The sequence below is a fragment of the Petaurus breviceps genome, unplaced genomic scaffold (genome assembly GCF_028583685.1).
Source record: "Petaurus breviceps papuanus isolate PSGF00001 unplaced genomic scaffold, PetGlider_PUasm1.0 688, whole genome shotgun sequence".
NCBI lineage: Eukaryota > Metazoa > Chordata > Mammalia > Diprotodontia > Petauridae > Petaurus > Petaurus breviceps.
Genome location: NW_027186457.1, coordinates 2952966 through 2978632, shown reverse-complemented (window position 1 = coordinate 2978632; position 25667 = coordinate 2952966). Strand labels below are relative to the sequence as shown.

General features: G+C 38.1%; 1 protein-coding gene across 3 annotated transcripts in view; it reads left to right on the top strand.

Annotated features, from left to right (window-relative positions):
- EPHA4 (EPH receptor A4) overlaps positions 1 to 25667 on the top strand; it is a 182982-nt gene that overhangs the window by 153349 nt on the left and 3966 nt on the right. Inside the window, exons 10-18 of one of the 3 annotated variants that reach the window (XM_069104512.1) lie at positions 1200 to 1313; positions 1506 to 1691; positions 5577 to 5638; positions 6112 to 6321; positions 8530 to 8679; positions 13688 to 13881; positions 19202 to 19357; positions 19671 to 20553; positions 22805 to 22911. In XM_069104512.1, the coding sequence (XP_068960613.1) occupies positions 1200 to 1313; positions 1506 to 1691; positions 5577 to 5638; positions 6112 to 6321; positions 8530 to 8679; positions 13688 to 13881; positions 19202 to 19357; positions 19671 to 19785 (1187 nt within the window). In that variant the 3' untranslated portion in view covers positions 19786 to 20553; positions 22805 to 22911. The remainder of the gene's footprint in view (positions 1 to 1199; positions 1314 to 1505; positions 1692 to 5576; positions 5639 to 6111; positions 6322 to 8529; positions 8680 to 13687; positions 13882 to 19201; positions 19358 to 19670; positions 20554 to 22804; positions 22912 to 25667) is intronic. The other 2 variants (XM_069104513.1, XM_069104511.1) reach the window with 2 other exon arrangements.

Here is a 25667-nt window from a genome sequence, read left to right as displayed (position 1 = left end):
TCCTCCTCCTCCTCCTCCTCCTCCTGCCCTTTGTCCTCCTTTTTCATTAGAGCAAATCTTAAAAATGGTCTACTTAGTTATAGTGGAATTGTGAGCTCATTTGGTGAGTGTCCCATAGCCAATGATATAATAAATCCTCGAAGTATAAAACAAAGTATATTCCTATTTGAAGATATAAGATAAAAACCATACATTTCCAAGGAAGGATTCCTAGACAAATAATGGGGTCAGGATTATATAGAAGTCTGGAATTTTCAAAGTTTATGAAATCATTTTCAGAAATCTATTTCATCTTCAACAAAATAATTTCATAGTCTTGAGTAAATGGTCAACTCAGGTTGTTTTACACATAGAGAACTAAGGAAAACAAACTTAAGCTACCCCATTTATTTTAACATAGGAACTGGGCCAGAAATGATGGCCCTGGGGTCTCCAGAGAGTAGGCAGAGGCTCAAGGAAAGGGAGGGGGTAACAAGAGGTCAATGAGAGCTGCTAGATTAGCAGCAACATCTTAGAGAATTACTTCCCCTAATGGCTACCTTACTTTCTTTCTCCTTCTTTTCTCTTGTCCCTATCAATCATTCCATCAAAATCCTTGGTCAGGGGGTTAACGAAGTATCCTGGATAGGGTGGTATCTAATAATGTAGAAACTGGTGGAAAGAGTCTAGGATTGCAAGTATAAGAGAGTGGGAGAAGAAGAGAAATCTCAAACAACCAGGAAAGAAAAGTTTCTATGGGTAATTGATCATCCTGTTGGGTGAGCCATTTAGACATGACCATTTCCATGTCAGAAACCTATGTCAATTGAGAACCATCTTTCAATTTCTAATAATTGGCAAGTAAAAAAAAAACACATCTCTCCATAAAAAGCTCTCTTTCCTTCCATTTGATTGAATCTCAATAAATTTTGTTCCTTTGATTCCTGCACTCCTAAAAGGCAGTAGAATTTGTCTTTGACACAAAAGCCCTCCTTTTGTAAATAAGAAATTTTTATCCCTAAGTATATAAGAGTAGGATAGAAATCTAAATATTTGTACATATTATGTGTTCATTGTTCAATGGACTTCAGCTCTTAATTCATATTTTACTTTAGATAGTGATATTAGACATGTGTTCTCTTTCTTGCTTAAAAAATATCGAGACTTTTGTTGGGTGTGGTCAAAACCTTAAACCAAATTGCTATATTTTTGCCTTTTAGGTGTAAGAACTTATGTTGACCCTTTTACATATGAAGATCCCAACCAAGCCGTTCGAGAGTTTGCCAAAGAAATTGATGCATCTTGCATTAAGATTGAAAAAGTCATAGGTGTGGGTAAGTATTCGAACTTTTTACCACTCTTATTTTGATAGGAATAATGTTAGCTAATGTTAGTCTTGATTGAAAAACAAAATTCGGTATACAGTGGGGAGTTGTGACAGAAAATTTGATTCGATGTTGGGAGAGATGATGAAATCACAAATGAATCCCTAGGTTATAATGAATACTTTTTTTTTTCTCCCAAAGGTGAGTTTGGTGAAGTGTGCAGTGGGCGTCTCAAAGTACCTGGGAAGAGAGAGATCTGTGTGGCTATTAAAACTCTTAAAGCTGGGTATACGGACAAGCAGAGGAGGGATTTCCTGAGTGAGGCCAGCATCATGGGACAGTTTGACCACCCAAACATCATCCACTTAGAAGGAGTAGTCACCAAATGTAAGTAGGTCACTCCTTTTCCAAGCCAATCTGGGAATCACTGGGAAATTAAATCCATATTTTCTTTCTAGGAAAATGACAGATGGAGCAGATCCACTGATTGCTAATAGGAGGAAATCAGTGCAGGACAAGTCATTAATCTTGTAGTCAGCTCTAAATGGGTTTATGGTTTCGTCTGATACCCTAACCCAAGGCAGCTTGTGTGTGATTTTCAGGAAATTAATACTGAAACTTTTTTTGTATGCCATGGCATTGTTCAAATATCTGCTAGGCCAAAGTGATTGTCACCGGACAGGCAAGAGCAGATGGTGAGCCAAATAGATTTACACACTTTTTACATAAATACAACCAAATCTTACCTGCACCTTGTGCTAGAAGTTTCGAATCCAGATGCAGCAGTTTGAGTTGAAGGAATCTTTATTTTATTTAGAGACTTGTCTACTCTTTCTGATTTATGGCAGCTGAAACTCAGCTCCCATTCCCAGTAACACCTGGTTGAACCTTGCTTTCTTAGTCCATTAGCATTCACTGAGCCTGTGAACTACGCTTCAGTTAAAATATGACAGAGCTCAGCAGATGCAGTTTCCAAGCCAAAGCCTAAATACATCTGTAAGGCTGGCTCAGCCCAGCTTATAAAGTGGCATGAAGACAGTACAGTTGAAGCGGTTACTGTTTGTAATGGCCCTATTCCAAGGGCAGTATGCAGCAAATGTGCCCTCATGTTACACTTACAGTGATTTGAAGATCAGAGTGAACTCAGAAGTATGTTTTCAGTGAAGCCAGACTTCTCTTTGTGAAGGAGGCACCATGATCTAGCAGGGGGGAAAAAGCATTAGATTTGGAATGGTAGGACCTTGGTTCAAACCATCACTCTGCCCCTTTGCTTTGCCCAAGTCATTTGACTTCTTTGGGCCTCAGTTTCCTCATATGTAAAATGAAAGGCTAGACTAAATGACCTGGTCTGTTCCTATGCTAAATCTGTAATCCTAAAATGTGTTTTTTTTTTAGGATTTTTAAAAATGATTAGTATATAAGATAATGGAAGGACTGTAGTTGATAGAAATGAAAAAGATTATAAAAATAAAACTGAGTAAATAAAATAAAACAACAGAGTATTTTGTTGGAGGCAGAGGAAGGGGGGATATGCTTCAAGATATAAAAATGAGAAGACATATTGTTAATACTTCCCAAAGGCATCTTAAGAGCTACCTACTTCTTTCCCTTCCCCCAAATGGAATTCTTGAGCAATAGAGGTAACTGAAATGACTGGTATCTATCAAGATCTCAATCTATAAAGATCTAGACAGATCTAGAGACTTTCCATGAAGCTAATCTTAAGAGATCAAGTGAGATGGGCTTTATTGATTACATTCTCTGTCATAGGAAAATGTGATATAAATTTTTATCATTATTATATGCCAGGGATATTTTTAAATGATAGAAAATATATAAAATATAACATAACATGATATTTCTTATGGTTGAGAATACAATTAGCATTAAATATCTCACTTTACTTTTTAAGATAAGCTTTACAGAAAGGATATTTTTCTATGGCCTACAGGGCTGCTCTGAGGCCCTCAGTACTTTAATTAAAAGATAACATTCTGGTTAAATACTTCTGCAGTTCCCATTCTGTAAAAAGGAGTCTCTGTTTGGCTTGGGGTATTTTTTTGCCATAGACAGTGAATTTCATAGCACCTCTGTAAAAGAGAGAGGTAACAGGGGATCTTTGTATTAAAATCCCACTGTGCCTCTAAAACCCATAGCTATTACAGCTGTAACTGTTATAAATGACTAGATGCATTTGCATAATGCACTTGTCACTGAATGAAAATGATTTAAATTTTCCACCAAATGAGGTGGTGGTTGGAGGTGGGGTGGTGGTGTGTTGGTAGTTAGGAGGGTGAGGAGGGCAGATGGGACAGGCCTCCCCTCCTCCCCCCATTGGATTTCTGTCTGTCTGGTTCCTGATGAAGGAGTCTACTGTGAGCACAAATGGGCTATCTTAGAGCTCTTACTCTTTTGTTAGTGTTGCTTCTTATAGAAATACATTTGTCTTCATCTTTCTTACAGAGGTTGCAAAAGCTGTGGAGAATAAACAAAAATAAAATGTTGCCCAAAAAATATATGAGGGAGGTACCACGGGAGTTGGGCTGACAGAGTGGGAAGGTGTAGATGTGGGGAGAAAGAGTGTGACTCCATTACCAGATGCTAGCTGGGTAACTTTTATTATTGATGGCAGGATCGTAAATTCCCTTTGCTACCCCCTCAATCCTGCCTCTTTCTATTTCTCTCTCTTCCCTACCACTCAAGTAGTATCTGAGTAATGGAATTATGGGTTAATGCACTGAAAGAAGGGTCCCCATTCTTGTTGGCTGACAAAGTAGCTTTTGATGGAGGCAGGTTAATTAAAACTCATTTAGATGTATCTGTCCTGTCAAAAGACCATGGTCAAGGATGCAAGGGGTAAATGAAACTGGGAAATATGCAATTTGGGTTAGAGGTTCTCATTTACACTGAGGAGCCACAGAAAGGTAGACTTTCCATCCTAATGTAGTAAAATGGAGAAGGGAAGTATGATGTATTTACTCATCTCATTGCTGGTCTCCAAGATTCTTCCTCTTTCCTGCCTTTTATAGTTTCTCACATTATGGCATCCATAGTCTTACTCTCTAATCTAAAGGTTTCACTTCAGAAATTTAGAACCCATTCTGGAAATTGCAAGCAGAGTGGGACTTTGGAATGAACAGAAATTTATTGGTGCAGAATAATTACGGGAGCTTTTCAATGTTGAAATATTCCAGAGCTATTTTCCCTGACTGATTGTCTAAATGGATACTGATGGTAAATGCAGCGAGCAAATCGTGAACATTTTTGATCCATCAAGCTAGCATTTGACTCTCTTCTAGGGCATCTCTATTGACCCTATGCTTTTTTCCCCTTTCCCCCAGCCAAAAAAAATAGGGAGAGGGAAATCTCCCCCTTCAGAAAAAAATATATCTCAATGAAAATTGCTTATGACAATGCACATTTACAATCCAATGCAGCTTTTCCAGAGATTTAAAATCTTGAGCCCATTGCTAGAGCTGAGGAGACCAATAATAACAAGCATAACCTTCCTCCAAAACCTTCTTTGCCAAAGAAAAGAGAAGGAAAACAAACAAGCAAAGTCAATGTTGTTTCCTCTTCCCAGCTTAGGAACAATAGATTTTCTCTGCTGTACTCTTCACAATGAAACGAAGTGTTGATATTGCTTTCAACTCCCCTATGGATAAAACAATTCGGTGAATTTCTTCTCTGGTGGTGCTTTTTAATTTTTTTTTTAAACAGATGGATAGAGTTCATAGATATAAGGAGGAAAAGGAGAAAAAAATAAGTAATGTACAAAGCCTGATCTAAAAAAAGTGAAGGGAAAGTTTAAATTGTTGATTCAAGATATCTCTGACATAAGCAAAAGAGTCTCCTTATCCATTGACTGTTTAGCTTCACAGAAGACTCTTATAGAGGTGGGGAAGGGGGGTGGATTTAATTATTCTATTTTTTTTTCATGTTTAAACAGATCTTACCCTTTATCTTTCCCCTCCTCCCCACCTTGAATGAGCAATTATCCATTCATATGGTCCCTGGATACCAGAGGCCACTTTAAAGACCTTGTCAACAAGTCACCCTAAGGGTTAACCTTCCAGATGGAGATTAAACCTACCCGTCCTTTTAATATTTCATTCCCAGCTCCCCACAGCTGAGGCATGAGCTTGGCTTGTTTTAATTAAATTAGATCACATAAGACAGGTGTCTTGGCAGTAAAATCGTGCATAGCCCATTTTTATCTCATTAACGGCGGTGTTCATCAAGGAATTATGTTTTTCTTTCTGAAAACTCTAGGTAAACCTGTAATGATCATAACTGAGTACATGGAGAATGGCTCCTTGGATGCATTCCTTAGGGTATGTATCTATTTGATATTACATTCAAGATTGTTTGCATTTGGTAAATGAACTCACCCCCCCATTCTAGGTATGGTTTATGTTTGACTATTTTTATTGACTTTGAGTGGGTGGGGACAGGAGAAGAAAGGAAATACAGGATCAATGATTTTTTAAAGAGCCTATTAAATAATCCATGATTAGTCAGTTCTCTGCTTGATTTATCCCCTTTCAGCGGGCTTGGCAGTGCCATAGTTTCATTACAACTGGCTAAATTCCATCTATCACAGGAAGCCTGTACCTAGATTATAAGTGTTCACCTAGTGAATTAGTGTCTTTGGTCAGGAAGGCAAAGAAAGAATGTGGTGTTTGTTGTGTTTGTGGTAGATGAGGATTATCAAAAATAACTTGGTAATACTTGGCAATAATTCATTTTGGTATAGTGCTAATGAAATTTTCCCCATTTCCTCCTCCCCCCCTCCCTTTCTGGACAGAAGAATGATGGAAGATTTACAGTGATTCAGTTGGTTGGGATGCTTCGTGGCATTGGTTCTGGGATGAAATACCTCTCCGACATGAGCTATGTACATAGAGATCTAGCTGCCCGGAACATCTTGGTCAATAGCAACTTGGTCTGCAAAGTATCTGACTTTGGCATGTCTCGTGTTCTTGAAGATGATCCTGAAGCAGCTTATACAACCAGGGCAAGTCTTATGCCTTTTATTTTTTTGTTCTGAAAATTTGATGATGAACATTTTGACCTCTAAAACCTCATATGAGTGACAGGAAAATTAGTAATTGATCTAAGATATGTTCTCAATTCTTTGAAGTGGTTCTCTAAATACTCTATTTTTTTAAGGTATCTTTCTTAGAAAGATTTTGCCTCAAAGAAAAAGATCCCAGATGTCTTAACTTTCACTAGAACTACCAACTAAGCAGAATGGATTCTATCTCCATTATTTTTGAATGAGGAGTAATCTAAATTAAATTAATTAGTAAATTAAAGATAGCAGCAACTAGAGAAGGGAAAGGAAGGAGATGACATAGTACAGTTAGATTTAGTCACAGGACCTGCATTTGGATCTTTGCTCTATTACTAATTTCCTGTGTAGCCTTGGGAAAGTCCTTTAACCTTTTTGGTCCTCTGTTTCCTCTTTTGTCAAATGAAGAAATTAGGTTAGTCAGCCTCTCAATTCTCACTCAGCTCTAAATCTATGAAATTCTGGTAATATTTCTTCTCCATTTTGTTCCTCTCTGATATTTTAAAGTCTTCATATTTTGAGAAATCCTTAACCTCCATAATTTTTTTTTCTCCATTTGGTTAGTTAGGAAATGTGAAGTGTATAGAATATGGATCATAAAATGTTTTCACTATGGGGATTTTTTTTCCCAGTTGCTAATGGTCTGCATTTTATTGTTGAAAGATAAGCGGGGATTTGAGTACAGTTAAGAGTTATCAGTTGGCAGTTAGCAATCTGAGTATAAAATACTAATGGAATAAACACAGCAGCTCATAAAACAATTTACTGACCATTAAGACTAGCACCATTAAAATTAACACAAAGCAGAAAGTTTCCAGTCTACTTTCCCCCACCCCCTTCAAATATTTGCCATTTTCCATCTGTGCCTGGAGCCTGATTTCAATATTCAGTCGCTCTGGCTATAATTGCTCATTCTAATCTGCACCCTCTTGCATCTAGAGTTCATTCACTTAGAAAAGGAATGATCTGTTTTAAACAGGGAAGAACTCTCCTTTTCCTCTAATAATCTGAAGGTGAGCCATTACAAGCAAACATTCTAGGAGGCAAAGGCAGAAGTCCAAGTGGAAGTTCCTGTAGGAAGAGAGAGAATTTTAGTGTTAGATGTTCTTGTTCAGAGGAAGCTGTGGAGAAACAATGTCATGTGCTGCCCACTCTCTAGTCTTGTTTTAGTATCCATAATAAAGGAAAGGAAACTTTTGGATTCTTTCCATTGAGCAGCTTAAAATGGGACTACTTGAGTTTGAATCAGTTCCCCCAGATGGTACCCTAGTAAAGTTTAAAGTCAATTAAAAACACCTTGTACATTAACATAAACAAACAGAGAAATTCCTGGCATGTGATGACTATGGTAAAAGAGAATCAGATAACTGGTTAGAATGTCCTCTAAACTCTTAACAGATGGCTCTCTACCTTGGTTTGAAGAATAGTCTTTTAAAAAACTTCAATAAGAAATCACACCTTCCTACTCCTCTCCCACACTGGACAGTTCATAGAAAAAAAAAATGAATTAATATAGTAGTATATCTAGTTTCTTCTCTTTTCTCTTTAAGAGCCTACTTACCAGTTCATCTCCCAGCTACTTTGAACATGCCTTTCATGCTCAGAAAGGGGTAGGAAGATAGTATGAGAAAAAGAGAGAAAATATTTCATACCCATTTTCAATTTAGCCTCAATTTCATGATTTCTGAAGCAATCTTTAAAGCAGAGACCTTTATGCTGCCAAATTAACATGAATCTAGGATATAAGGCAAAAAAAGGGTCCAGTCTCCTAGAACTACATGCACTTTTATCAATTTATCCACATTTTATCTATTGTGGATAACATATTCATCTTACTTTATGTGATACCCACCACCACCAAAACTGCCCTGATATACTATTAAGCTGAGGTTAGATAGGAGGTTGGTTTAAGAAAAGCACATTAAACAATTTACTGATCCATGTCCCTGTGACTAAAGGAAACATATGGGTGAAATTGCCTCTCTCAACATTGAAAACTTAGATGAAACAAGCAAGTCTATCTTACTTTCTGGAATTGTTTTGGGAGCTGTCCCAGGCACTCCACTGTCCTCTTCAAAAACAGTGATGTCATTCAGAAATTGCAGAGTCAATGTTGTGCTTAGGAAATAACTTACAGTTCGATGTTTATAGGGTGGCAAGATTCCCATCCGGTGGACCGCACCAGAAGCAATTGCTTATCGTAAATTCACATCTGCGAGTGATGTATGGAGCTATGGAATTGTGATGTGGGAAGTGATGTCTTACGGAGAGCGGCCCTACTGGGATATGTCCAACCAGGATGTGAGTTCTCTGTTCGGAAACAAATGGGTTTGGATTGAGATTCTAACTGTTGGAGGTTGAAGGAGGAGTTGGGTGGGGGGAGGTGTAGAATAGTGTTCTGTGAAACAATAAACCTTATCAATCTAATGCATTGTTATGATCATCTAATCCAACAAGAATCATTGCTATATGTAAGTTACTGATGATTAAGAGGGAAGAAAAGCTCAAACAAAAATCATTCCCTGCTTTCAGAGAACTTAAATTCTTTTAATTAATAATTTAATTTAATTAATGAATTAATGTAATTAATAATCTAATTAATAATAATATTATAGACATAGGAAATAAAACTGCATCATCTGCATCAGCAAACTCTTGCACTTGATAAGCTTTCAAAACTAATTTTTTTTTTTGTGGGAGAAGGTTGGGGGAAAGGAAAATTACATATACCCAAATGTGAATATCAATTTCTCACACATACTTCGTGAAAAGTTAGAGTTAGTGGGGGGAAAAGGGGTTAATATTTCAACTCTGGTGAAGTTGTAATTAGAACTTTCACCAGTATCTCAATAACAGAAAGCTGCCCCTTGAGAACACTAAAAAACAGCTTCACTAAATGACCTTTTGTAAATTATGCACATCCCTTTTTGCCATCTGGACTTTGGGTCCATTTCATAAGGGAGTGTATCCACACAGTGAATGTAATTTCAGGAAAAGCACTCAATAATGACACCAATAAGATTCTGTGGGGAGAGAACTTGGTGGCAAATGTCTCAGGTGAAAAAGACCAAAAAAACCCAGCAGCAACCTGGGCCCCAATTGCTTTTCCTTGGGAGAATGATTAGATTAAAAAAAAAAATTAAACCTGAAGGTTGAACTCAACTGTTTGTGGAAAGGAATTCTAATAACAATTCACATTCATATAGTGCTTTGAAGTTAACAGAGTGCTTTCCTCATACCAATTCTATGAAATAGGGAGTATAAGGATTTATTAGTCCATTATATAAATGTTAAAATAGGCCTAGAGATGCAAAGTGTCAATAGGTTACTGACCTATTGATAGATCCCAATGGATCCCAATAAAATGATTGTAGGAAGTTGTTGTTGTGGTATGGATGTGTATAGCCTGTCTTGTATAAATGTTAGACTGTTGACAAGAAGTTAGCTCTTGATGCCATTTCAATCCTACCCCTTCTTAAAAAAGGATATTCTGTATTATCAGAGGTAGTCTTTGTATATTTGTTTTTCTTTGTTACAAGAGAGGGCTCAATCTAAAGGGAATGCAAGCATCTCCTCTACCCCTTCCCTCTCCTGTGATTGTGATCTAGTGAAAAAAAGGCATCAAAAATTTATTTTCAATAAAAAAAATAAAGATATCCTTTTCAATTTCTTCCTCATGTGAGTGCTCTCTAAGACTTCCTTGCCCTCCTGAATCAACAGGAGGTCATCAGGGCTTGGAAATTAATCTAAAAAACAGATTTAACAGAACAATGTGTTTGATTTTTCGTCAGTGAAAGATTGCTTTGGATCAAGAGGGTAGTTAATACAGTTCTTGTTATGTGGGTCAAAAAAGATCCCTGAATCTGAATAACTCGATTAAATGGGGTAGTTAATGTTGACATGGTATTATCTGTAAATTGCAAAGGAAGAGTCACTGCAGATGGGAAGAAAGGCAGTAGCTAGCATAACTGGGTAGATAATTACAGCCTTGAAAAGACTGTGTGGTGGTGACGGATAGCATAATATATCGTTTGGTACAATTATTCTATGCAAAGAGCATAAAGTGGCTTCCTGCAGTATTAGGATTCAGGTTGGAAGCTCAGAGAGAGAGAGCCAAAGGTAAACCATCCAAGCCAAGGGCAGCTCATGCATTTGTATATTTATTTTGATTTTTTGAGCGTTCTTCAGTTTCATCTGAGTCTCAGAGTGCTGTTCCCATAAGAGCAGAGCCTTTAAAAATATTTCCAGATGTCCGCTGTCCTGCTGTGTCTATTTTCAAACTTGTAGCTTTGACAAAGGCCTTTAACTATTTAGCTAATTTTTTCCAATTTGGGGTTGTGGGGAAGGCCTGATTTGTCTCACTTTGTGACCTGTCTATTTTATAACATTTTGAATATGCTTTTCATTGTTTTAAACCTTTATATTTTATACATTATATATAGAAAACATCAGATTTCCAATAGACCCAGATTATCATTCTTATCATATTAGCTGGCCATCTACATGTGTGTAGCTTCAGGCCAGATAATATATAAAACAAGTGTGAATTCTTGTAATTTTGAAGCAGACAGCACAGATATGGACAAATCTTGACCTCAGGAAATGCAACTGAAGAATGGCCTCCATGATCAAGAATTATTGGCACTTTGGCACATTGAAAAAAAGAAATTGATGTAAATCTGTCTTGATGTTAGCAAGATTTCTGATTCTGTGCTACATGACATCCTCATCAATAAACTAAGAAAATGTGCTCTAGGAGACATAAGTAGTTTTCCAACTGGCTCCAGGGTTAGTGTGAGTCTGACATAACAGATGGTGGTAGGCAGCTATCGGTCCCAGACCCCCACAGTGTTCTATATTTTTTCATTAGTTGAATGTAGAACCTTCTCCTGAAATGTGGAGTTGAGTCATGATCTAAGGCATGGCCAGTAGCTAGAATGATGTAACTAGAATTCAAAAGTACTAAAAGAGCCCATTCCAATCCAACAATCATTTCTTAAATGCTCCTTATGCTAGGCATTGTGGGTAAGAAGACAAAATAAAGCCAATACCTTCCATAAAGAAGATTGTGTTCTATACTGCTGTCCTTCCCCACCCCTCAATATGATCTACTACTGAAATTTAGATTGTGTATTTCCCTCCTCTCCCTACCCTAGCCCCAGCTCACTTTGATCCATAGTTGCTAACATTCCTACTAATTTTGTGTCTGCCTTCCAAGGGAGAGAATCTTTACTCCTCACTTCCCTGTCTTTAATGGGAATTGAGTTCTTAAGCTGACAGGAATAGTGAACGAGGTTCAACTAATTCAACTATGGGGAAAGACATAGGAAAAACAAAAACACCTACAAATTCAGCCTTGGCTATTGCTAATTTTATAATAAAAAGCTCTTGGTCATAATGAACAGTGGACTAGTTTGGGGGCAATGGTAGCCACAACAACCTATTGTTGGTAGGCATGACTGGGCCTACTTTTATCACAAAGTGGAAAGGACCCTTTCCTAGAATCGGATCATATTGCTGAGTAATCAGCATTATGATCACTGTAAGGGTTACAGCACAAATTCTGTGGCAACTCCTTAGAATGCTGGGTTACTAGACATTACCAGAACTGAAGAAACTAAACAAGAGTTGCTTGGTAGCTTACAGGTAAGAAGATGCAGAAACTGAGCTATCCTGTTTTTTGACTCGGCACTGACCACAACCTAACAGAGGGCTTTGTCTGGATCTGGGTTCCATACTTGTATAGTGAGGTGCTGGAAATGTGGAGGATTCAGAAATGAACCATGAAGACGGTTAAGTGTCTGAAAAACAGTGCCTGTGAGAACAAGTTAAGAGAATTAGGATTGTGAACCTGGAAAAGTGAAGGCTGAATTCTGACAATAATAGCATTAAAAAGAGCTTTTAAATAGCACATTGGCAGGTTCTTTAAACCGGAAAAGATCCCCCTTCTTACATATTATGATTAAAGTAGGAAGGAATAAGGGCTTTCTCCTTTAAAATAATCAGCTCTCCTATTAGTTATTCCACCTTTCTTTCCATTTTAAAAGTCACAGGATGATTGAGAGTTAAAAGGGTCCTTATGAGTCATCTCACACAACCTTCTCATTTATTTTTATTTTTTTGTTTGTTTTTTAACCTTCTCATTTTCTAGATGAAAACATTGAGACCCAGAGAAATGATTTTCTTAAGGTCAGAACTTGAACCTGGGCCCTCTGCTTCCCAATCCACCATTCTTTCCTTTCCTGCCCCCGCTCCACCTCAAGGTTTTTGAAAATCTATTTTAAAAATTTAAATATCCCTTTCTGAGATTATCTGTAAATACCTTTAGCAGCTGATGGTGGACAGATAGCTGAGAGCAGGAATGAGTCACTAGCTAGGTACCTGGAAGGCTCCAGGGGATGCCGAATGAGAGAGGAGGGGTCCTAGAGGAAGGAGACAAATGCCAAAGACAAAGTTCATTTCCACAATGCTGGCCTGTCTGGTGCTGGTGATCAGCCAGGTCCTTTTTTTAATCTCTAGTCTGGCAGAATAAGTAGAAATGGACTTAAGCTGAAACATGAGGGATTTGTGTCTTAGTGAGGGTTATTACATATTGGAACTGCTTTCTGAGGGAGATCCTTTAAAAGAAGTTAGAGTTAATTTCTCATCTCTAGGATTATGTAGGTGTGATTATGTTAGACCTCTACAGGGTAGAAGGATAGACTGGATAATGTCTTAAGCTTCCTATCTCTTTGGTAGTGTTGTTATTCAGTCCTTTCAGTCATGTCTGATTCTTCATGATGCAATTGGGGTTTTCTTGGCAAAGATATTGGAGTGGTTTGCCATTTCCTTATCCAGCTCATTTGACAGATGATGACACTGAGGCAAATAAGGTTAAATAACTTGCTTGGGGGGAAGGAGGGAGTCACATAGCTAATGGATGTCTGAGGCCAGATTTGATCCCAGGAGGATGAATCTTCCTGACTCTAGGCCCAGCACTCTCTTTACTGTGCCATCTAGCTCCCCTCCCTCTACTTCTACATTTCTTAAAAAAAAAAAAGTAAATTTCTATGTGCTCTTGCTTCAGGTATTCAGATAGGGAATGTTTGCCAGTTGGGAACATTCCATGATAATTCCCAGCCATTCTTTTCTGCGGTCAGAGATATGGGGGATATGCTTGGCCACTGTGAACAGGATGGAGCTGGGAGATGCTCCCAACCATTCAGCTTGTTGGCAAGCCAGGCCTAGGAATAAGAGTACGGTCAGGATGGGGAACCCATATGCCAACTTGTCTGTCAGCCTATGACTTTCTTTGTATTGTCATGCACAGGTTATAAAAGCCATTGAGGAAGGCTACCGGCTACCTCCACCAATGGACTGCCCCATTGCTCTCCACCAGCTGATGCTAGACTGCTGGCAGAAGGAAAGAAGTGACAGGCCTAAATTTGGACAGATTGTCAACATGTTGGACAAACTCATCCGCAACCCCAACAGCTTGAAGAGGACGGGTACTGAGAGCTCCAGGTCAGCAGTGCTTACGTAATGGTGATAAATGAGGGAACCTATGAAAGGTGACAGGCTAGCAGTAACTCACCCTCACTCAGGATTGTCTTCTCCTATTAGAGGAGGCTTCATGGCTCTCCCTGATACGGGCAGCCTTTTTCTTCAATGAGGGATTGTTTTTAAGAAATGCTTCTGCTGGCATTCCTTGTTAATGTTCAAGAGCTCAGCACCTGGCAGGCTGAAAGAAATAATAATGATTTTTTTAAAAAAAGTCAACGAAACCATTACCTAAATTTAGTTAGTCTTGAAAATTTTAGGAAAAAGGGACATCACGTGTAGTTTTGAAAGGTGTTCCATGCCAAGTAAAGATGCCAAATTTCTGAAAAGGGACAATGGCCTACAGGCAGTGTAGAAGAGATGGAGGGGAAAAATGATTTAGAAACTAAAAGTGCATCACTGTTAAAAGCTGAGGCTGATCTTGGATTTTCAAGGGAAAAATCCAACGTGAGATACTGTTCTCCTGTTTCCTATATAACAGACACTGAAATGTTAGTCTGAAAAAAAATTACCATATATCCTAAGACAGATAAGCAGTTCTAGCCTCTGGTAGTTACTATCTGGCTTTCAAAATGGATAGACGTTGAGCCAATGTAGTAGGAAAAGATCACACGCTGAAACTTACAGAATCAGTCTAGTTAAAGCTATAAAAAAAATTGTACTTCCCATGAATAAGTAATTTTGGGGAAAAAGAAAGGTAAGAAGGAAAGGACCAAGATTTTAAAAAAAATATATATATATATTGGTAAAGAAAATGAACAAACAGTAGGCATCATAAAAACCAAAGAGTAACAAGAAAGGGCAATGTGGTGAAAGATCTTCATAGTGGCTGTAATTAAAAATAAAATAAGACTGGAAGTTTCTTAAATGTCTAACAATAGAAGAGTGATTAAATCAATTGTGGCCTATTCTTGTAATGGGCTATTATAATGCAATTAAGAATGACAAGTGTTAGAAATCTAAAGACATCTATAAAGACCTTTATGAAATAATGCAAAGGGGGAAAGTGTAAGCAGGAGGAGAAAAAGAGAGTACACAATACCTACAACCAATTAAGAGGAAAGTAGAATGAATGGACAATCACAATCCTATGGGGAGGGAGAAATGAGAAATTTGTAACAATTACCTTTACATGTAGACATTAATTATTGAATCAATTTGTTGGTTGAACTGATGTTTTGTATGAAGTTGTTAATAAAATATTTCAATTTTTTAAAAGGGTAAAAATGAAATGTGTTTTGTCAAGCAAAAAAAAATCAGTCTTTCCACATACAGAGTGTGATATAACCTGTGAATCTGTATCTGCTAAATTTCCCATTCATGGACAATGCACCAATACATTTGGCATGGTCTGGGAGCAGCATGTTCAAAGATTAATATTTTCAATCCAAGGAACTCCTTGTGTTGTACTCATGAGATTACAAAGATACAAAAAAAAAAATCACACGTTCACACACAACACATCTGTGAAACCAGCTTCCTTACGACTACTCCTTCCCATTTGTTTTGTATCCCCCCTAACCCACCCCCATTCTTCTCACACCCTAACCCTTACACATACACATACCCACACTAAATGTTATATAACATGTATAGTGACTAGAAAGTGATCCTTCAAGCCTCAGGTGACCAGGATTCAAGTCCCACTTCAAAAACACTCCATGCCCTGGGCAAGTCCTTTAACATTGAAACGCTCTAGGGAGGTGTGGAATTCCATCAAAATTCCCAAGTGAATCTTAAACTGGTTTAAAATGTAATTGGGAAATGATGAACAAAATAGATAAAAATACAATAACACATAGATAATGTTAATCTGTAGTTTTTGAAATCAATCTGTAACCCACAGGGGTTTCTTTCCTTTTAAGTCTGAAACTACTGCTTTCTCTAAGTTTCTGAGTTGCTCAGAAGATGCTAACTTGCATTGGTAAAAGGAGTTTTCTCACTTGGGAGTTCCTGATACCAATGGAATCACCAATCCAATCCCTAGTCCTCTAGAATAAACCCTGTATAGTGCCCACTGATAGAGACCAAAGACAAGATCAGGGATATCTGCTAACCGAATTCTGTCTATTCCAAGGGGAGGTGACCACTGAAACAAAGACCACTTAAACAGGGCATGTGAAATTTGGAAAGTAGGGCTCACAGAAATCTTCTCCAATTTTGTCCCTAGCAAAACCCAACTATCCAAAGTTTAAAGTTAGTAGGCAAAACTTGAGATAAGGATGAGCAAGGGATATCCCTGATCTTGTCTTTGGTCTCTATCAGTGGGGCCAGGTCAGGAGAGGAGGGAAAACATGTAGATGGGATATTGCCACTGAAGAGTGGCCATGTTTCAATCATAGCCGTTATGTCTGCACATATGGTGGGTTACCCAGGATATGTTTTCTTGAAATGATAAGTAACAAGCAAGATATTGCTGTTCCTAATTCTGTTCCTGATATTCCTGGATAGCATCAGGGGAAACCCATCTTTCAGTTTTAAAGAGTTATGCTCCTGGATGATGATTTATCATGCATATTCAAGGAAAGTCAGGGTATTCGACCAAAGAGGCTATGTTTATCTTAGTTCTTCCATGATGTCCACAAAGCATTTGCTGACTCATAGGGAAATGCAACTTTTTTGATTAAATTATTTCAGAAGACAAGCATAATGATATTAAATGACTCCTGTCCCTTGTGCCAGGGAGACATTGTTCATTCTCACATTTTGCTTTTTTTTAAATTTTCTTTGTTTTCCTAAGCCAGAATGTCCCTAAAGTGGGCATATTTTTGCTCCACTCCTCCCCCCACTAGCTTTCTCATCCCTGTATTATATTTTTCATATACTAATAGATCCTATAAGATGTGTGATTGAGGAGGATATAGACCTGGGATTCTTAACTTTTTTTTTTCATCATGGACCACTTTGGCAGTTTAGAGAACCTGTGGTTCCATCTCAGAAATAATATCTTTAAATGCATAAAATAAAATGTGTAGGATTACTAAGAAAATCAATTATATTGAAATACATTTATCAAAATATAAAAAAAAAGTTTATGGGACACCAAACTAAAGACCTCATTAACAGACAGATTCGCTTTATCATAGAAAAGAGAGGGGTGGCTAGGTGCTGCAGTGAATAGAGCCCAGTCTTGGAGTCAGGAGGACCTGAGTTTAAATCTAGCCTCAGGCAATTAATACTTACTAGCCATGTGGGGGCAGTCACTTTAACCCCAATCGTCCTGCCTTCCCCATTCCAAAAAGCAGAGAGAGAGAAAGAATCATATAAATGTAGATTTACATGTGGAAGGAACCTCAGTGGTTCCATTTTACACATGATGAACTTTGCCTGAGAGGTGGAGGAATTCATTTATCCAAAGTCTGAACGTGGCAGAGCTGGGATTGAACTCCAGTCCTTTGACTACAAATCCAGTTTTATTTTTACCCTACGAGGATTTGAGACTAGGGATACCATTCAAAGCAAATCAACCTTTGTCCATATCCATCATTTTAAATAAAGTCCACTGTGAACATAACATACAGATCATAATTCATATATGATAAATATACATACACAGAAATACTAAACATCCTTAAAGAAAAAAAAACAACCATCAATCTGATTTTATAGTTAATTCTAAGGAAAAGTATACTAGATGATTATCAACATAGAGACTGTAGGATTAGGTAAATGTTCAGTGAAGAAAAAGAAGACCACAACCACCCTGACTATTAATATGGTAGTATGTCTTAATACCAGAAGGAATGCCAAGAATTCTGTCTGGATCCTTGGTAGCATTTGACAGTGACCTTATAAAAAAACACCTGGCATGAAATATACATAAACTAATAAATAAGCTAATAATAAGTGTATTGAATTTGTTGAAATCATTATTTTGCAGCCCTAGCCAGGAAATATGAGAAGCACATTCCACAGCCCAAACAATGATCAAAGTGACCATTATTCCCGCCAGTCTTGGCACACGTGCTGCTCAGGAATGGATTGATTAAAAGAGGGATTAACTCCCTGCTGTCCCAAGTTTGTTTCAATGCACCGAGCTTGCCTGAAAAACTGGTTGGAAACATGCTTGACTTGAGCTCTTGCTGTTTTCTGTCATTCTGTGCTTCTCTCAGGTCTGGCAAGCTACAGGCTCATGGTTCCCGCCCTCTGCCTCAGCCCCTCCCCAACCCCGACTCCTACTTCACTAGGGTTTAAGTAGGTGCTGAGCTTAAGTCTATATGTCATGCTGTTGAGGGCCAAGCTCATTCTGTGTGGGGATATGGCCAAGAAAGCCTAGCCAAGGTGTAAATGCTATGATAAAGAATATGAAGGAAAGCTAGGAACATTAATGTATGGAAAATCCCGTTATGACCAATCCTGAAAATTGAATTAAAACACACACACACACAATTTCAATATGGCAGGTAACACATAACTTTATGACTTTGTAAGAGGAAAATATGTGTGTGTGTATATATATATATATACACACGTGTGTGTATATACATATACACACACATACATACACACACACACACACACACACACATATATATATATATATATATATATATATATATATATATATTCCTTAGTTGTGATATCTGGGAGAGGTAGCATTATCCAGTAAATAGTGGGGTGGCCTCATAGCCAAGTAGATGTAAATTCAAATCTTGCCTCTTATCAGTGCTGATCTGGTGACCATGGGTAAGTTATTTCAAATCTTAGTGCCCCAGGCATCTTTCTAAGACTATGTTACAGATTTAATATATATTATATGCGTTAAGTATTTCCTTACTTTGATACTGCCTGATAAGCATGCTTTTTAATCTGTGCCTTATAGGATGGTGAAATCATAGGTTTCTAAGAAGAGCCACTCCCCACTTTAAGGCCCAGTAGCTTGCCTACAGCTCAAACAAGTCAAAATCTCATGATTACATTTCATTTAGCGATAAATGTGTGTATGTGTGTAGTACGTATGTAGTATGTATTGTGTTATTACGTATACATATGTGTATATGTATGTTTGTATGTATGTATGAGTTACAGATTTGTGCTATAAGTTATAATCTTAAAGTTATGGACCATAAGTTTCTGATCAGTTTTGGTAGGCAGTTTTCCAAATCAGAAGTTGAAATCTTAGATCCAGACTTTTCTCCTCCCTCATTTAAAGCAACAAAGCGACCCATATTAACGGGAGATTTTATTCCTTCCCTCTTACACTCATTATCTTTAGGTAGTTTGAACTTTGTGTCTTGTTATCCCTTGGATACCAATCATTTGTTCCCACTCATTCCATTTCCAGGCCCAACACTGCCTTGTTGGATCCTAGCTCTCCTGAATTCTCTGCTGTGGTATCTGTAGGTGATTGGCTGCAAGCCATTAAAATGGACCGGTATAAGGACAACTTCACAGCTGCCGGTTACACCACCCTCGAGGCTGTGGTGCACATGAACCAGGAGTAAGTACTCAGCGATGTAACAAAAAAGGGTAAATCTAGATTTAATCAGTCTTTTAAATTTAATTTAATTTATTTATTTTGCTTGGAGCTTGCATACTCATCTTGCTCATTACGACATGGAATGCCTCTCATTTTGATCAAATATAATTTTGCAAAGCACCTACATTGTTACATTAAATTGCTTAATTAAACATTTCTCTACACCTGCCTTGTTGTGCTATATTAATTGTGCCTGATTCAAAAGTGTTATCTGTATCAGTGTCGGAAATGAGATCCTGAGCCCTGTTTTCCCTCTGCTTTGCCCCCGATGCAGTGACCTGGCGAGAATTGGCATCACAGCCGCCACGCACCAGAACAAGATCTTGAACAGCGTCCAGGCAATGCGGACCCAAATGCAACAGATGCATGGCAGGATGGTTCCTGTCTGAGCCAGTACTGAATAAACTCAAAACTCTTGCAATTAGTTTACCTCATCCATGCACTTTAATTGAAGACCTGCACTTTTTTTACTTCGTTCTCGCCCTCTGAAATAAAAATCTGCAGCATTGCTTGGTGGATGGAATTGCTGAAACTGTGGGCCTCCACTATAGAAATGACAACATGTCATTGAAACCAGACCTGGAACAAATTGTTTCTCAAAATAGATTGCCATCACTCCACAGTGTGTAATATACATGTACCTATATAAATATAACATCACCTCCAAGTTTTTGGTGTTGTGTTCGTTGCCAGATGCTGGGCTTCTACCCACAGCCTTTCTCCTCTCCCCTTGGAATTACATCCATAGTATTTTATTTGTGGGATAAATCCCACTCCTGCATCTTTCACTGGAATGAAGAATTAGCCCAAGATATCCTCTACAGACTTGATGTTGGCTTACAGGGCATCATAGATACTAAGGGAAAATGTGGCTTCTGGGTACCTCACCAGAGGTACCTGGCTGGGGCCAGGCTTAAGCTGCCTTGTGGATTGCTGGGAAAGAAAGGAAGAAAGAAAAACAGGGGAAAACATAACACACCGAAACCTCTACAGATGAGGTCTGTTTCTTTTCTGGTTGTTTCTGTGCCATATAATATCTTATCCTATGAACGCTATGGACTTTTTTGTAACTACCTTACTGACAGCTGCCTGTGACAATCTTGGATTGGCAACTTCCATACTTCCCTCGTTTTTAGAAGCAACCACAAAGCAAAAAGGTTAGTGAAAGCAAACAATGCATTTTTCCTCCAGTGTATACCCCTGCTGAGTGTCTCCTTACTTGAAATACCTCCTGATAAACATGCTATTTAAGTTGTGCCTTGTAAGAGAGTGAAATCATATATTTCTAAGAAGAGGCACTTCCTACTCTGACCTCCAGTAGCTTGCCTAAGGTTCAAGCAAGATAACAATTTGCCCTTGCGCAGTCTCTCACTTCATTCAAAATTCTAGTGATTACATTTCATTAAGAGCAAGCTTTGATGGCCCTGCTATAACTGGCTGAGCCAGAGAGAACATCCCCCATATTTTGCAGTCTTCTATAATAAGCTGATCCAACTAGATATATTTTTTTCTATTTTTTTATTGCTACCATTTGCATTAAAAGAAAAATCACAATTGTTTCCCAGTATTGGAAATGCCCATGTCATTGAGCCCACTTTAGTTACAAAGTAGAAAGCATCTAAGTCTGACAGTATGAGGCAATGATCCAGACCTCTAGTTCCCTACATCTCAGGCTGTGATCTATAGAACTCACCCTAGAACTAACTTAATTTGCAATTAGGATGAGCTCATCTTTCTTCATATTTTCATTTACTTTACTGTAAGCATAATTTTATGGTATTTCTTCATGTATTCTGCATCATTTCTTAGCATGTCTCTTTGAATTAGTGGTATTTATTATTCTTAAGAATGAATTAATGAATGAAGAAGCATTTATTAAGATCTTACTGTCTTCTAAGTATTGTGCTAAGGACCAGGGATACATATACAAGAAAGCAAGATAGGACCTTACTTAATAAACTTGCCTTCCAATAGGGAGATAGAGCTGAGAGGTAGGAGAGTACAGCCCAAGGAAGGACAGTTAGGGCCATGATAGAGAACGATGATGTATCCTTTCTGGGAACAATGGAAGAACTGATTTGATAATGGTTCAAGCATTGGAGATAGGAGACCAGCAAGGGGTATGCAAATGGCAGCAAGGTGGCTGATTGGGTCTGTTGAAAAGACTGTGGAGGACTGGGAAAATGAAGCAAACAAGGCTGAAACCTGGCTGAAAAAATAGGTCAGGTGTGACAGTTTCCAATTAGGAAAGCAGAGGAGCCCAGAGGCGAAACTTTCAAACATAATGATCATGGGATTAAAACATTCTAGATAGACATGGTCTGAGGTCTAGTCATCAAGGCTATTTAGAAGATCAGTAGGTACCCATTTCCATGGTCCCTGGGTGGTATAGTGGATAGATCTTTGGGCTTGGAGTACGGAAGACCTGAGTTCAAATCCTCCCTCCTACATTTACTGTGTGTCCCTAGGCAAGTCACTTAACTTGTCTTGGTTTCCTCAAATGTAAAATGAGGATAATAAGAGCACCAGACTCAGAATTGTTCTTAGGCTCAAATAAGATAAATATTATTAATTTGCTTTTTCTTTTTTTCTTTTTCACTAGTACAAAGTGTTCTGCTGTTAGTATTTTGTTATTTAAAAACCCATCTACTCTTCTGTCACTGATCTCTTTGGTATAGCGTGATTGCTGGGTCAGAGGTCAATTACCTACTTTTCTTGCATCCTTACAAAATTTGAGAGATATTTCTTGACAGTTAGTTCAGGTAGCCAGAGTAGCCTTTAGTGAAATAAGAAGTGATACTCTTCTAAATCTAGTTGAATAAACAAACTCGGATGCTTAGAAAATCTAGAATACTTTTGTGAGTTGGGGAATTTTTCTTCTGGGTAAAACTAAACAAATGAACTTTAAAAGAATGCAAAAAATGCAATTAGTCAATAATTAGTCATTAGGAACCATTGTTGTTGTTTACTTATTTCAATCATCAGACTCTTTGTGACCCCATTTGGAGTTTTGTTGGCAAAGATACTGGAATGGTTTGCCATTTTCTTCTTCAGTTTATTTGACAGATAAGAAAACCAAGTTAAATGACTTGCTCAGAGTTACACAGATAATAAGTGTCTGAGGCCAGATTTGAACTCATGAAGATGAGTCTTCCTGACTTCAGGACTTGGTGTTTTATTCACTGAGCTACCTATCTGCTTACTATTAAGAGCCTACCAGGTGCCACGTGAAAGAGAAGCGTTGACAATGAGTAGATGCATAAGGTTCTATTCAATCAAGGAGAAGTTGTATAAGAAAGCAAACAGACTTTATAAGGCTGGGCTACTCAGACTCATGGAGGAGTTGAGACCCTCCCATAGGCAGCAGCACTATCCCTGCATGCATTTGTTTTTTTTTTTTTTTTTCAGATCTTGTGTAGAGATGGTCCAACATATAAATGATATTCCTCCGGAAGGACTTTACAAAGGTGAACCCACCATAGGATGTGGGCAAATATGTTCTCTGTGTCCATCAGGTAGAGCTCTGCTTAAGACTAGCCTTGGATTTTGTAGATCCTATGGATTGGGAAACCTGGATAGTCCATGAGAGTAGGACATTGGGAAGAAAAATGGAGAGGCGTAGCCCCCATTTCTGATCCTACAAACTAACCTAGGTAAGGAGAGGAAGAATAGTTCGCCACTCTCCATCCTGATAAAATGAAACCTCAGGAGCCTGCCCGTCCCTTCCGTCCAACCTGGAGGTCTTGGACCAGGACTTCGGGAGAGTAGGCACTGAGCCTGTATTTGCTTTACTTTGCATTGCTAGCACTTAGCGCATGGTAAGTGCTTAATAAATGTTTATTGACTCTGACTCTGGCACACACCAGGCATTTCATAAATGTTTATTGACTGAAGGAGAAATATTTCAAGGCTCTCTCTTTTTTTTTTTTTTGCTCTTTAGAGGGCAATTTGGGGTTAAGTGACTTGCCCAAGGTCACACGGCTAGTTTTTGTGTTAAGTGTCTGAGGTCAGATTTGAACTCACATTCTCCTGACTCCAGGGTCTCTTTTTCTTTTTAATTTAATACTCCTTTTCTTTTCTATCTATTAATGCTAAGAGCAGTAGATAGGACCAGACCAGGAGCAATTCCAAGGGCCCCCAACTAGGGGAACTGGGACAACTGGTCTTGACTTTCCCCATTATGGAGATTTCACTGACATATCCCCCTCTTCTTCCCTTTTCATTACTGAAGGCTTCCATTTAAGGGCTCTATTCCATACCTCATCTATCGGTTAGAAAATTCTTCTTCAAGTTGTTGGCTTAAAGAGCTCCATTCATTCCCCAAAGCAAAACCTTGGATTTTTTTTTTCTTTTTTGGACTGGGAAAATCTAACTTCTTTATCTATGCCATTTCTACCACCTCTAAACAATGGCAGTCTGATTTTAACAACATTTCCCCCTAGGCTTTAACCTGAAAGCCATTCTTTAGTGTGTGTGATGTTAAATTTGATGCTGTCAGATGATGGCAGGTGGGTACAAACCTCATTTGCAATACTGGTAGTAAAATCCTTACTGTTCAGAAGGAATCTGAGATTTGTTTTAAAAAAAAAGCTATTCCAATGATTCCCTTTTTAGAGTCACTTCAGATGAAGCCTAGGAGGCCTAGATATTCATGCAAAGATATGACAAACGTAGATTGGTTTTTAACTTGTTTGGAGTCAACGGACCTTCCAATTCCTTCAGGAAACCTATGGAGAATTTGTTTTTCTACTTCCATGAACAAGTTCCAAAGACACAGCCTTATCTTTTAAGGGGTAAAAAAAAGACCACCAGGATTTATATTAGAAAATTCTAGGGAATTTAAAGTCATTTTGACTTTAGTTAAGTTGATATTTTTATCATACAGTATCTCAGCTGATCCTCCCAACAGCCTGTGAAGTGGATTTTATCTTCATTTTCCAGATGAAGCATAATAAGAGAGATTAAGAGATTAAGTTGTTTGCCCAGGGTCTCCCAGCTAGTAGGTGAGATTTGAATCTAGGTCCAGTGTTATCTTTAGTAATAACAATTAATAATAGTGATAATAGCATTTATAAAACATTTTAAGGTTTGCAAAGTATCTTAATATCAGATGTGATCTTCCCAACAACCCTGGGAGATAGGTACTATTATTATCCCCATTCTACAGATGAAGAAACTAATGCATAGAGAAATTAGGTGACTTGCCCAGGATCCCACAGCTAGTGAGATCAGATTTGAATTTAGGTTTTCCTGATTCCAAATCCATCCACTATGCTGCATGATATTTAAGTCAAGTAAACAGATACTCATTAAGCCACCTACTATGCTAAGACCTGGGGATACAAAGAAATTTCTGACAATTCCAAAATGTTCTTCTAAATTTCTACAGTTGTGAACCCTGGAATTAGTTAATTTTCTCATGCTTAGTAAGTGCTTCTATAAAGCAGGCAATTGTAGGTGATGAAAATGAAGGTCAAGTTTGAAGTCGGGTTTTTTTTTTTTTTTGGTGAATTTGTTTCAAATGCTGCCTTCTTAGGCTAACAAGGTGAGAAACAACAAAAAAAGCCTTTGCAAATTGTCTGTGTACTATTGGCTAAGGATATTGTAAGGTATTTTGGGCTATCTTTCCCACTGACATTCAATAGGTATCAGAGTAAATATATAGCAAAAGTAGAAACGTGGACAATGGGAGGGAGGAGACAAAACACATACTAAACCTGAGAATCCTGCAGATGCCTGCATAGACTGAGTGTGACCCTGGGAAAGTCACTTAGCCTTTTTTTTAGCTCTGTCTCTCCACCTGAAAATTAAGGATAATGATAGCCTAGTAATGATACGTTAGCTAACTCACAGGGATGTTGTAAAGATATATGAAATATTCTTATGTGAAACACCCTGAGCCCCTGAGAAGTAAGGTGCTATATAAATCCAAGCTAGTTGTACTATCACTCATCCATCTTTCACTGGTGATTCAGAGTGTTTTATTGAGACATGCCAGACAGAGGTGAAATTAAGTTCATTAACATAGTGTAGTACAGAAAGGGACTTACTCTTTTTGTACAAGCAAGCATATTTTAAAATTCAATTAAACAAAGTCTTGAACATATTATCTCCCCCCCCCACCCAAGCCCTCCCTTCTTCCTGACTTCTCAATTATTGTCAAAGATACCATCATTTCCCAGTCACCCAGACTTGCAAGCCAGGTATCATCCTTGATTCTCCTTTCTCTCTCTCTCTCTCTCTCTCTCTCTCTCTCTAAAACACTCTTAAT